This window comes from Chenopodium quinoa, unplaced genomic scaffold (assembly GCF_001683475.1).
Source record: "Chenopodium quinoa cultivar QQ74 unplaced genomic scaffold, ASM168347v1, whole genome shotgun sequence".
Classification (NCBI taxonomy): Eukaryota; Viridiplantae; Streptophyta; class Magnoliopsida; order Caryophyllales; family Amaranthaceae; genus Chenopodium; species Chenopodium quinoa.
Window position 1 is genome coordinate 5,211,732 of NW_018744593.1, and position 14,475 is coordinate 5,226,206.

Here is a 14,475-nt window from a genome sequence, read left to right on the forward strand (position 1 = left end):
GGTTTTATTGCTCTTAATAGTGTTTATTTCCATAAAGTTCTTTGCTTTTACTTATTTCATCGCTTTTTCTTTGGTTTTGAATCATGTTTAGTTTTGTTAGGATTGAATCCATGTTTAGAGTAGTTGGTATGACTATCTTCTTTTCTCTAGCTTAGATTTCTAGCTAGGGAAGGGGGTGAAAATCATGGTTGATTGAGTTTATATTGATGATTGATAGGGTTTTGCCTTGAGTTGATGATTTTGTGCCTATAATGCTTGGAGCTATTGTTGTGCACCTTTAGCCCCAATATTTGAGTTCTAGATTAGATGCATGAGAATGATCTAGTTTAGGTTTGATCGATTTCATCAACTTGCTTTGAGTGATTGCATGAGAATGAATTATTTTGAGTAAAGTTTGTACTCCTTGGCATGAATCCAAGATGATTACCATAGCTGTCTTAGTTGATCATGATTGGAGCCCCCTCTCCCTAGTGTTTTTTTATCATATTTCCCTTAAAATGTTGTTTTTCATCTATATTTTAGTGATTCTAGTTCAACTCCTTATTTTGCTTGTTTTAATCCCTTTTTTTGGTAGATAGTTTAATCTTAGATATTCACAAAAACAAACCAAAATACCCCTTGTTACTTGCAATAGATTCTTAACTTCACTTTGATTGTGCAATACCCCGTTTCCTTGTGGTTCGACCCTAGCTTGCTGCTATCTAGTATAAACTTGATAGAGTTAGGTTAGGAATGTAAATTGTATATTTGATCTAGGATAGTAGACCAACGACCTATTATCGATCGATCAAATTTTTGGCGCCGTTGCCGTGGAGACGGCTAGTTTTGCACTCTTATTGTGTTGTTATTGGATTTGTTGCTTTTCATTTTGTTCCTTTACTCTCTTGCTAGTCATTGCTATTAGTTTGCTTAGCTTTGGTGGATGTTAAGGAGATCTCAAGGACCACCTACACATTACATTGACCACGAGATTGACCGCACTTTGAGACAAGTCCGTAAACTTTATCAAGAAGTGGGGCGAGGTCTTGGTGCTATTGTTGAGAGTGAGAGTGATTCTTGGTCTTCGAATTCTCAAAGTGAGGCAATGGCGAGACAAGAAGATGATGTCTTGTTTCATGATTTTGGAAATCCGGAGGATTATGAGCTCACGGGAGGGATTTTGCTACCCGTCACGGAAACCAATTTTACCATTCATCCTCAATACACTAGAATGGTACAAGCGGATCAATTTTCGGGTTCTCCAAGTGAAGATCCTATTAAGCACCTTAATAGATTCCTTGAGCTTTGTGCCATGATTCAAACAATCAAGTTTCTCAAGAATACATCCATATGCACTTATTTCGACAATCTCTTTCGGGTAGAGCAAAGAAGTGGCTCAAACAAGTTAAGCCAAATTCTCTTACAACATGGAGAGAGATTGTCAAGGCATTCTTAAAGAGTTTCATTTCCGAAGAAAAGACCGCCGAAATGAGAAGGAAGATTGCATCATTTTGAACAAGAAGCGGATGAGAGTCTTAATAAAGCTTGGGAAAGGTTCAAGGAGTTGGTACAAGCATGTCCTCACCATGAATATAATCAAAGCTTGCTCATGCAATTCTTCTATGATGGATTGGAACCTATGTCCTAGAGCTAACTTGGATGCGGGGGCGGGTGGACAATTGATTAAGATCCCCCAAAATCAAGTTGAAGCAACAATTGAACAGGTAGCGAAGAACTACTCTTGGGGTGGTAGAAGGAGGAACGCACCAAAGAAAGGTGGGATGCATGAATTGGAGAAGGTTGAGCAATTGAAACATCAATTTGAGCTTTTGACAAAAGGGCTTGCAAAGTTGAATTCGAGTGTTAATAGTGGGGCAAGCTCTTCTCAAGTCAATTCTTTCTCTTGTCAAAATTGTGGTGGTACAAACCACGATAAATCTTATTGTGGAGGTTTGAGCCCCGAGCATGTGGCGGCATACAACACAAGGTAAGATGGATATAGGGGAAGTGGCGGTGGAGTAGCTTGGAGGCAACCACCACCTGGATTTGCACACCAACCTCAACAATGGAGTCAATAAGCTCAACAATCATACAACTCCAACCCTCAATACCAAAACCCACCTCCATTTCAAAACCAAAATTCAAGACCCTCTATCATCTATCAAGGACTCTCTTTGCTTCACCAGACGAACGCGTGGTTTTTAGGCGAGCGCGTCGTCTGGCAGCTCTCGTCCGAGGAGCCTTTGGTTCCTGCGGACCCTTCGATCCGGATGCTGCATCGGATCTGCTGTCTACCGGGGATCAAGCTCAGGCGATCCTTTGTTATCTTGCGGAGCAGCTGGTGCTGCTTGGAGCATCTTACCATGCGTTTGTTGCATCCACACTGACTCCATTTCCAGCTTTTGTTTCGGTTAGTCTTTCTTTCTCTAGATTTTGTTGTGTTTTTTCGGCGTTCGGATATTGACCCCTTGTTTGTTTTATTGCTTTACTTTTTTTTTATAGAGGGTCGAGCTGGGTGGTTGGGTGCCTCCCGAGGCAGAGAAATCGTATACCGTTCGTCCCAAAGACGGTCAACTCGGTATGTTTTGTTTCGCATATGTACATAAGTTCTTCATTTATCATATACGTTTTTATAACTGTCCTATTTTTGGAACAGGTTTCGCGGGAGACCGTGAATGGCATGGTGAGGACCCTTCGTGCTTTCCGAGCTGCTTATCGGAGGGCCCTCGTGGCTTTGTCATGTCGTGATCATCGGATGGTTACGGTATTTTTCTTTCTTTCTTATTTCATCAAAGTTATTACATGTATGCATATTAATCTTTGATTTGGATTTTGCAGGATGTGCAGCGGCCTTCTGGGAGCCGCCAAGCACCTTGATTCCATCGTGTGTGTGTGTATATATATATATATATTGATTTATGGGAAGTGTATATATATTTTATTATTATTATATTATCTTTTTTATACACATGCGATATTGGTACATGACGTATTTTATATATCACCGTTTGTCATTTGTCGCATTTTATTTCCCAGAAATATGTGTGCAAAAAAATTGCAAAAATTTCCGAGGGAGGGAAAGGGTTCCTTACCTACCCTCCTCTGAAAAAAAAAAGAACGAAAAAAAGAAATGAAAAAGGAAAAAGTAAAATAAAAATAAAAAAAGAAAGGAAAGAAAAAAAAAAGGCAAGAAGGAGGAGAAAGAGAAAAAATAATAAAAATAAAAGAAGAAGAAAAATAATAATAATAATATCTATCATGTTTTGATGTTCTAAACATATATTGCTGATGTTCAAAACATATATTGCTGATGTTCTAAACATATATGCCTTATGCTCTAAAATATATCCATCATGCTTTTATGTTTTAAACATTATGCTTTTGTGTTTTACACTTTATGCTTTATGTTCTAAACTAATATTCATCATGTTCTAATGTTCTAAACATTATGTCTTGTGTTCTAAACATTATGTCTATATGTTCTAAAGTTTACTTATTAGGTTTTAAAGCTTCACTCTATACTCTAAGTTTATTGTTTATGTTTTGAGTAATTCATTATGTTTAAAGCAACTATATTATTGGCAAGTTTAATAATTAAAGTAAATTACTATGCTCTAAATTTCATCATTTATAAAGTATACCTCTATGTTCTACAATTTACCTCTACGTTCTAAAGTTTACCTCTATGTTCTAATATTTTCTACATATATAATTTGTGTATGTTACAGATATAATATGATCTTTGGTCAATTTACTGGAGTTGATCATCATAAGAAATGTGTTACTTTTGCGGCTTCGTTTGTAGCTCATGAGGATATATCATCTTTTGAATAGGTTTTCAAAACTTTTCTTAAAGCAATGGAAACAATGAGCCTGTGTGTTTGATTACCGATCAAGACCCTGCAATGAAAGTTGATGTTCATAATGTTTTTCAAACTACAGAACATAGGTTTTGTATGTGGCATATTATGAAAAAGGTACCTGAAAAAGTAGGTCGGGCAATTGCCCAAGACACTGATTTTTTGAAAAAACTCTATACATGTGTTTGGCATTTAGAGATTGAGCCGGCAGAATTTGAAGAAAAGTGGAACAAAGTTATTTCTGAATTCGATTTGAACGATCATGAATGGTTGGCACATATGTACAATATACGTGATATGTGGATTCCAGCGTATTTCAGAGATTTATTTTTAGGTGACATCTGAGGACCACATCTAGATCAGAAAGTGAAAATAATTTTTTCACTATGTTCACAAATCCCCATCTCACTTTGATTGAGTTCTACATGAGGTAATATATAATTGTCTAAATATGTTCTAAAGTTACTCTCTATGTTTAAAAGTTACTCTCTATGTTATAAAGTTTTCCTTTTATGCTCTAAAGGTTTCTTTTTATGTTTTATAGTTTTACTTTATTTTATAATTCTCTTTTATGTTCTCTTTTTATGTTCTAAATTTTGTCTTATATGTTGAAAAGTTTTTTCTTTATGTTTTAATAGTATTTAGATCATAATAAGCATATCATGTATATTATTTTTATATGTTCTAATGGAATTCACTCTATGTTCTAAATTTATCTTCTATGTTATAAAGTTAATTTCTATTTTTTATAGGTTTGAATGTGCATTGGATGCTCAAAGGCACACTCAAAATAAAATGGATAATGATTTGAAGAATAAGCGTCTGGAGTGTAAGACTCCAATTCCTTTAGAGAAAGATGCTTCCGAGTTGTTTACAACAACAATTTTCTATAAATTTCAATAGGAGCTTTAAATTGGATGTTTTAATTGTGGTGTTGAAGAGATAAAGAAGGAGAATGAGCTTTACATTTTCAAATTAAGGGAAGGATCTAGGAGGACTTTTGATGTTGTTTTTGATCCAATTATCTTAGAAACCAAGTGTTTTTGTAAAATGTTTGAACGTGAAGACATTCCTTGTAGGCATATGATTTGGGTATGGAAGGCAAGGATGTTAGAAAAAATTCCCAAGGCCTACGTTCTAAACAGATGGACTACAATGGCTTGTAAGAAGCCAATTTTTGATGTAGAAGGTAATATGTTGGAGGAATGTATCAATGCAATAGATAAGAAGATGTTATTGAATGATTTGTGGTCCGAAATTCATGCTTGTGTGAGTTTAGTGCAAAACAATGAAGATGATCTTAGTGATCTTGTCAACAAACTTCATGCTTTGAGGATGGATTTGGAACATAAGAAAACCACTAATACAAGCAACACTCTTTCTACCAAAGCAAAAGATATTGAAATGCTTATTGGAGCTAGTCTACCTTCTAAGGTTCTAATTAGCTATAACATAAAATTATTATATAATAGGAAAAATTCATGGGAATAATCCCACCTTTGCGCCATTCGTTTTTAATAATCCCACCTTTGGATTATTTTTTAATAATCCGACCTTTACCCCCCATTCATTTTTATTGGTCCCAACCGGTCAAGTGACCTATTATACCAAGTTACCTGACACTTGGCAACCTGTGATTGGTCAAAAAATAAATTAAAAAAAAAAAAGCTCCCAACCACCCCTAATCCTCTTTTCCCTGCCCCTACCCTATTTCTCACCTCCATGAATTTCGACATACTCCCAGCCACCCCAACCACCTTCACCGCCCTTCCCCAACCACCCTATTGCCCTTCCCAACTTCCCTAGCTACCCCAACCACGACCACCCACCTCACCTCCACCTTAAACTCAACCACCCCTCTACTCAACCCCAACCACCGCTCCTTTACCACCTTTCTACCCCACTCGAAACACTCGAAAACCACCTGTAATCATAAACCGCTGCTTTACCACCTCTTTCTCATCTCTTTGCTAAGTGTTTCGGGTTTCTAGGGTTTCGATGTGGGTGGATTAATTGTTGTTGCTTGCTGATGTCGAGGTGGAGAGAGAGAGAGAGAGCAGCGGCAGGGGTTTGGAAGTGGCGGTAATGGGGTTGCTGCTGTCTTGAGGTTGTGCGTGAGAAGGTGTGGCTGATTGGTGGTTGTTTGTTGCATGTTGGTGGCTAATTGGTTGCGCAGGGTGGAGGTGCGTGGGCTGAGAGAGGAGGTGCGGTGTTTTGTGTGGTGGCTGCATTGGTTGGAGTTCCGAGGATTTTCGAGTGTTGGCCGGAAAGAGAGGGAAGAGGGACTAGTTGGCCGGAAAAGGGGAATTGAGGCTGCATGGGGGACTTGGTTGCTGTCGGTGGTGGGGGTTGCTGCCAGGGGAGGGGAATAGGGAGTAGGTGGCTGGTTGGTGGTGGGGGTGGTGGTTTGGGTGGTGGTGGGGATGGTGGCTAAATTATTTAGGTTTTTTAATTTATTTATTTTTTTGACCAATTATGTAATGACACGTGTATTTTAAACCAAAAAAAAAAAATTTACCTCTTTTACCGGTTTCAGGTCAAATGGGACCAATAAAAATTAAAGGCACCCAAAGGTCGGATTATTAAAAAATAATCAAAAGGTCGTATTATTAAAAACGAACGGCCTAAAGGTGGGATTATTCCTATGAATTTTTCCTATATAATAATGTGTTAAAGGTTATCAATAATGTCCTAAGTTTTTACTTTGAGTTTTAATTTAATAAATGCCTTTTCATATCATTTTATTATATTCTAACGTAATTTTGTATATGTTTTAAATGCATCTAATATGTTCTAAAGTTTATCATATATATATTCTATTAATATTTTTATGTGTTTATGTTCTAATTATATTTAATTTTTTTTTCAGGTTGATGGATATGCAATTAGTACAATTGCATGAGACGTTTTATTTTTAGAAATAATCTCAATTACTTGCACATGGAAAAAAATTCGTATTATTTTTTTATTATTATATTGAGAACATAATATTATATTATTTTTTGTCTAATTATTCTATATATTCTAAAGTTTATTGTATGTTTTAATCTAATTAATATGATCTATAGTTTTCCTTTATGTTCTAAATTTTAACCTCTATGTTTTAAGTTGCTTATATTTTTAATTTGTTATTTGTATGATTACTTATCAACACCATAATGTCTTGTATTCTAAACTAATTACATTTGAACATGACTTCAACTACCACCAAACTCCACTCGCAACAAAGAAGATAGAATTAGTATTAGGATAAATTTTAACCTGCAGTATTTAGTTTAGAACATAAACTATAATTTACTATGTTCTAAACTATTAGTAAACCATCATTGCATGTTATATGTTATTAGTTAACAAATTTCTATCAAAGTAACTTTTATCAAACAATAAAGAAATGTACTCTTATGTTCTTTGCAAATATCTGTCTACAAATGTAAACTTAAGATCTTAACAATCATATATCAAGTTTGTTCTCCTTTGAACACTTTTTTGATCTCTTGATCACTCTATTCCGTTCTTCATTTACTTCTGCTGTTATTATCTTCCCACAATACTCCACTCTTAAATTTTTCATTTGGTCAAACTGCAAAAAAAAAAGAGTAACTTTTAGAACATAAACAATAATAAATTAAAATATAAGCATATAATTATTAGAACATAATCAGAAATACTTTAGAACATAAGCATATAATGTAGAACATGAATATAATTTAGCATATAAGCATATAATAAATATAATATACCATAACAAATCTAAATAATAATCAAACCAAACCACAACACTAAAACCGTAACAACAAAACCATAAATGAAACTAATTTAAAACATGTATGTTATGTTTTAAACTTACATTGTCTAGTTCTAGTCCCGAATTCCATTGTTTTACAGATTCTTCTTCATATGTTTCCATGTGCTTCAATAGGAACTCTCCACAATCATCTTTGTTCTTATTGCTCTTTCATGACATACTCAAGTTTCTTGTTTTGAAGGAGGATACAAAGTCAATCTTTATATTTGACTCAACTGAGTGAAAGGAATCACCAAATGCATTCAATTGAAAAATTGGATAAACTTTAGAATATATAGTATAAACTTTCAAGCATATAGGGTAAACTTTAGAACATAAAGAAAAACTGTAGAACATAAAGGGAAAACTTTAGAACATATAAGGCAAAAGTTAGAACATAAAAGTATAATTTAAAAAATATAAACTTTGATGTCTTACCATTAATCTATGTTAATTTCCATATTTATTTTGAAAAGGAATATTTGGTGGAAGAAAGTTGTTGTCAATCAAATCAAGTGTTCCTTCCACAAAGTTGACACACAGCAAATAACAGTGATCTGGTAAAACGACCGGGAAGAAAACCTAATAGATAAACAGAACTAGAATATAGATAAACAAAATTAGAACATAAGCATGCATTTTAGAACATAAGTATATAGTTTAAAAAACAAGCATATAATTTTTATAACATGTATTTTAGAAAATAAGCTTGTAGCTAAGAACATGTAGTTTAAAACATAAGTAGTTTAGAAAATAAGTAAGTAGTTTAGAACATAAGCATGCAATTTAGAACATAAGCATGTAGTTTAGAACATAAGCAAATACTTTTAAACATAGATAAAAATAATTAGAACATAAACAAAACCAATAATTAGAACATATAATAAGATATAATTAGAACCAAGTTACGAATTAAATGCTTTGGAAGCTTGTTACTTTGGTCGTTGTCATTTCTTGTTGCATTCTATCAAACAAAGCCTTCATTCTATCTTCTTGCCTTTCATTTGATTTGAAGTATTTTTTGGTACAACGTATGAGCTGAAAAAGAAAAAGAAATTAAAACATAAGTAATTGAACATAGGTGCATAGTATAATCTATATGAGGAACAAAAATTAGAATTTAAGTAAGATACTTATAACAAATTTATAATTTTAAGTTCGAAAACATACATAGTACTCAGTAGTGAAAAAGAATCTACTCTTCTTGTCTACACCACGTCTTTTATTTTTCAAAATTCAATAGGCAAACATAAGCATGCAATTTATAATACCTTTGTTGTGTACTTGCACCATATGTTGTCTATGAGATGTTGCATTTTTCCCGTTAATTCTTCCTCGACAAAAAGATGTTTTGCTTGTTCTAACATGCCATACATCTTTTAACATTCAAGGCAAGTGTTTTTGCCAAATCTCCAAATTTGCTCAAAACGTCCTTCATTACAACACAAAAATAATTTAGAACATAAAGGAAAACTTATAAAGGACACAACATGGATAATTTAAAGCGTAAAGGATTAAATGGAGCGTAAAATATAATTTAGAACATAAAGTAAATGATAATTAAAACTTGAAGGATTATTTAGAACATAGATGATAATTTAGAACATAATAAGATGAGAATAGAAATAAGTAAATAAATAAATAAATAAAACATTTAAACATTATACCATCATGTCATTTCGAGAAGTTGTAGAACTAGAAACCCTTGATGGCTGTTTTATTATTCCCTCCTTACCTTTGTTTTTTGTGTGTTTTTCTTTGTGTGCCTTCCAAAACATAAAATACAAATCTTAGAACATATGCATAAAAACTTAAAATAACTAGAGCATAAAGTATAAAGTATCTACAATATTAAGAAGTTAAGCATATATAGTTATAATTAAAAAGGTATAGTTACCATTGATGATTTTTCCATTCTCTTCTCCTTGTTCTTTTGTTTTGGTTGTTTCTTTTTTCCTTTTGGTGCCTTCTAGTATATAAATTACAAAATTTAGAAAACAATAACATAAATTTTAAAGATTAGAATATAAAGGTTAGAATAAAGTGTCTACAAATTTTAAAAGATAAGCATATGTAGTAATAATTTAAAAGGTATAGTTACCATTGATGACTCTTCCTTTCTCTTCTCCTTATCCTCTTGTCTTAATTGTTTCTTGTTTTCTTCCTACACATTATAATATATAAATTACAAAATTTAGAATATAAAGGATAAACTTTAGAGCATAAAGAGTAAACTTTAGAATATATAGGGTAAAATTTAGAACATACAAGGTAAACTTTAGAACATAGGCAAAAGTAAGTTGAATGATTAGAATATAAAGGATAAACTTTACAACATAAATAATAAACTTTAGAACATACAGGGTAAACTTTAGAACGTACAGGGTAAACTTTAGAAAATAGGCAAAAGTAAGTTGAATATAAAGTTTAGAATATATAGGGGTAAATATTAAAACAGTTTATAACATAAAGTATATAGTTTAGAACATAGATGGTAAAATTTAGAACGTGGGCAAATATAGATAGAATATAAAGTGTAGTGTTTAAACATAAGCATATACAAATATCATACCACATTTGATTCCATTCTTTCCAAGATTTTTCCATATCCAAATCCATAATCTTTTTCAACCTTATATCTCATTTGAATCATTTCCTTTATTCACACCGATATTAGTGGATTTTTTCTTGGTTTTTCTAACCCTCCTCTTTGTAGACGATCAAAATAGAATACCTATTTATTACATGTTAAGAATTAATTAGAATATTTTTCACACATTTTCAACATAACAAGAATAACATATATACATAATGGTAATAAATTAAAACTTACCATTAGAAAAGGTAAAGGACCTGTAAAGTAAAAATTTCCCTTCTTCCATACATTAATAAAATCTTTTAAGTGCTCAATTACAAATGTGCACCAATCCAATTCAGCAATTTTCCTTACATCCATACAACTATACAAGAATTTAATGTATAGTTGTGTGTTGTTTGTTGATTGGATGCAACAATTGACAACACATACCACAAAGTTCCAAAGGAATTCATCAGAAACTATTGTTTCCTTCTTCAATTCTTGAATTCAGTTGATCAATCTTTTGTTGGTTGGACTTCCCTTTTAGAGGTTAAAAAAAACATATAAATTAGAACATATATGGAGATAATAGTCAATATCTATAACATAAGAAATTATAATTTAGAACATAATAAGCAATATATTTATAATGTAAAATATAATAGATCTATTTTAGAACATAATTAGTGTACTTTAGAATATAAGCAGAAAACACTTCAGAAAATAAGCAAAATAATTTAGAACAAAGGAGATTATAATTTAAAACATAAAAAGTGTAATAGATATAGTTTAAACAGGATAAATAATGAATTTGAACAGACAATTTATAACATTACCATCTTATACCAATATATTATCATAAAAATAGTTAGATATAATTTAGAACATTACAAGTCAAATAACTACATATAAGATCTGCATTTTAGAACATAATATTCATACTTTAGAACATAAAATTTAAAACATAACCACATTATATCATCATACCTTTTTGAGGCCAAACTTGCTTCTCCAATCTTTTAGAAACTTGCTCCATTTCAGATTTGATTCATCATTTGGTTGCTCAATCTTTTTGCCTCCCAATGGCAACCCATAAGCCTAATGAACATCAAATGTATCCAAAAAGATTTCTTGTTTTTTCTTAGACAGCTTCAAACAACATCTTTTTGTGACAATATTCATAACCAAGTATTTCGTCAACCTAGAATTATGATGAAAAATGTAAAATTTAGAGCACAATACACCTAGGTTTAGAACATAATAGTCAAACTTTAGAACATAGAAGATTAAATTATTTAGCATAATATTTAAACTTTAGAACATAATTTAGAACAAGAATAAAAAAGGTTCTATTTTATAACATAATAATCATACATTAGAACATAACCAAAAATTAATTTAGAACATTAGTGTATAGAGATTCAAACATGAGAGATTATAATTTAGAACATAACAATGATAATACATATGATTGTAGAACATGAAAGATCTACTACTTACATAGAATTAATATGGATTGGTGAATCCAATCCCAAAAAACCTCCAAAACCAATATTCCAAATAACTTGCTTATGTTTCTTCGAAAGATCTGTCAACACATCCTCCATGAATTGGGTAGGAGATACTCTTTGATAAGGTTGCCTCTTAACTAGTTTTTCTTGCTCATTAGCTTCTAGTACTTGGACATCCTCATCCTCATCATCTTCTTCTTTTTCAATCTTTATATTCTTCTTCTTCACATTTTCAGTTTCCATGAATATGTACATCATGCAAAAAGATTAGTTCATAATAAACCACATCTAAATAAATTAGGAATGCCACTAAAAAAATAAAGACTTACTATTACCTGAGTTTGTTTGTTTGGTTTTTTTTTTTTTTATTGATTTTTTGTCCTCCTCACTATCATCTTCAATCTCATCCTCTTTTTCATCTTTCTCTTTTATCTTAACATCACCCTTATTATCATCCTCACCATCATCTTCACTATCATTATTCTCATCATCATCCTCACCATTATTATTAGGGGTGTTCAGATCCAGGTACCCGAAAATTCGGGGTACCCGGTAGTTGATATACCCCGAATTTTCGGGTAGTTGATAAGTCGGCCTGTGTCCCGTCCCGAATAATTCAGGTACCCGATATCGGGTACCTGAATTATCCGGGAAGGGATACGGGTACCCGGATTTTATTCTTCTTCCCTTTATTCGAAATAGACAAAAATTTGAAGTAGTCGTAAATTATCGGATTATTGGTCTTGAATTAAATTTCCATAAAATCATGAAATTCGTCTTATTAAGAAAATGATACTATCTGCTCATCAATCAAACAATAATTAATAAACAACTTCCACCCTCTTGAAGTTGGTTACGCTTTCTATTTCGATTTTCCTAAGTTGGTAAAACTATCTACTCAAATTAAATTAATTAATTTATACATATAAACAAATTGTGATGAAAACGAACAATTAACGAAAATTGTACTATTTTATTGACTAAATTATCTGGAAATATTATACCAACAAACAAGCAATCATTTCAATAATTCAAACCTTCAAACACAAAATCCAGATCCACAAAAATAAATAAAAAAATAAAAAATAATCTCAGAAACTCCAATTGTCGGTGGGTTTGAACCTAAACAAAATTCCAATTCCAAAAGGAAGAAAAAAAAAAGGAAATTACCAATAGTAGGAGATTGATCATGAGTGGAATTAGAAATGAAAGAAACAAGCAGACTACTTTTGCCAACTCCAGAATCACCATTTAACAACACTTTGAATGATAAATCATAATTACTACTTCCAATATTATTCGTACTTGAACCCATTTTTATTTTCTCTGTCTCTCAGTTATTAGGATTATGGGTTAGCAATTTTGAATCCTCAGATGTCGAGATGAGGTGCAAGAGAGAGAAGAACACCCAACGGAGGAGAGAGAGTGAGCTTGAACGGAGGAGAGAGAGAGTGAATGTCATGACTGCGTTTTTATTCTTTGATAGTTATTGGAACCCTAGGTTTAAGTGGGCTGGGCCTTAAATCCGGTATTTCATACGATTTTTTTTAACGGGTATTCGGGTACCCGTAATTAGCAAAGCTTGTCCCGTGTGCCGGCCCGTGAAACTGCTTTTTTAGCGGGACGGGTACCCGACCCGAAAAAAACAGAAAAACTTGTCGATTTTCCATCGGGTTTTTTGTGGGTCATCGGGTAATCAGGACGGGACAACTGGGTCGGGTTTTTTTTTAACACCCCTAAGTATTATCCTCTTCTTCTATTTAATCTTTTTCTTCTTCTCGATCTTTTTCTCCTTCCTTTTTTTCCAATTTTCGAGGTAGTTGAAGCCTTGTTGGAAGTTTGCTATGTCTTTTATCAACACTTTTATTTGCAATATGCTTCTTAAATTCCGACTTGTCGATTACTTCCGCTTCAACGTTTTCAACTTTCCTTTAAAAACAATCATAAATAATTAGAATATAACTAATATTAAATATAGTGCAAATATAAAGGGATAAGATGAACATAAACTATAATGGATACACATTAGAATATCTACCATAAACTTTTGAACATATAGCATAAACTTTCGAACATATCGGGTAAACTGTAGAAAATAAGGGTAAACTTTAGAACTTAAGGGAAAACTTTAGAACATAAAGGGCAAATTTTAGAACATAGGAGTTGTTCTGTAAATACAAAATATTAAATTTGGAACATGATAAAAAAAAAAATCAACCAATTCAAACCTCAACACCAAAACCTTAACCAATTTCAAACATAATCAAATAAAACCACAAAAGGAAAACTTCATAATCATGTATGCTTTGATCAAAACTTACATATAGTGCAAATATAAAGGGTTAAGATGAAATTTAAATATAATGGACAAACATTAGACTACAAAATAAGCTTTCAAACATATATGATAATCTTTAGAACATAATACAAATCTTTAGAACATAAGGGAAAACTTTAGAACATAATGGAAGACTTTAGAACAAACTTTAAAACATAATAGGTAAACTTTAGAACATTAGTTTAGTTACCTTGTTCTTAAGTAAGTAATTTCTTCTTCTTGTATATTAGTAACTCCTTCTTCTGATTTTTCTTCATTTTGGCCTTGCATTTTGCTGCAATTTTAAGAAATAAAAAACATTAGTAACATTCCAACATTAGTAATATATTTTTGAACATAGGAATAATTTAGAATATGCTGAAAAAGAGTTTAGAACATGCTTAAAAAGAGTTTAGAACATGCTAAGCTATGTCAGTTGCATTCAT

General features: G+C 32.1%; 1 protein-coding gene across 3 annotated transcripts; it reads right to left on the reverse strand.

Annotated features, from left to right (window-relative positions):
* Positions 1–7,165: 7,165 nt before the first annotated feature.
* LOC110699720 lies at positions 7,166–14,084 on the reverse strand. 3 transcript variants are annotated; one of them, XR_002506972.1, is made up of 13 exons: positions 12,883–14,084; positions 11,702–11,934; positions 11,189–11,402; positions 10,457–10,741; positions 10,196–10,357; positions 9,725–9,787; positions 9,521–9,592; positions 9,291–9,389; positions 8,895–9,055; positions 8,560–8,661; positions 8,062–8,222; positions 7,687–7,859; positions 7,166–7,419 (listed from the first exon to the last, which is right to left on the reverse strand). XR_002506972.1 is itself a non-coding variant. In XM_021877246.1 (3 exons), the coding sequence occupies exons 1-3, from the start codon at positions 12,961–12,963 to the stop codon at positions 11,300–11,302; spliced, it is 417 nt and encodes a 138-aa protein (XP_021732938.1). In that variant the 5' UTR covers positions 12,964–13,656; the 3' UTR covers positions 11,188–11,299. The 3 variants fall into 3 exon arrangements, 1 of the variants encoding a protein (XP_021732938.1); XR_002506973.1 differs by lacking the exon at positions 8,062–8,222 and having other exon boundaries at positions 12,883–14,080; XM_021877246.1 differs by lacking the exons at positions 7,166–7,419; positions 7,687–7,859; positions 8,062–8,222; ... (5 more) ...; positions 10,196–10,357; positions 10,457–10,741 and having other exon boundaries at positions 11,188–11,402; positions 12,883–13,656.
* Positions 14,085–14,475: the final 391 nt, after the last annotated feature.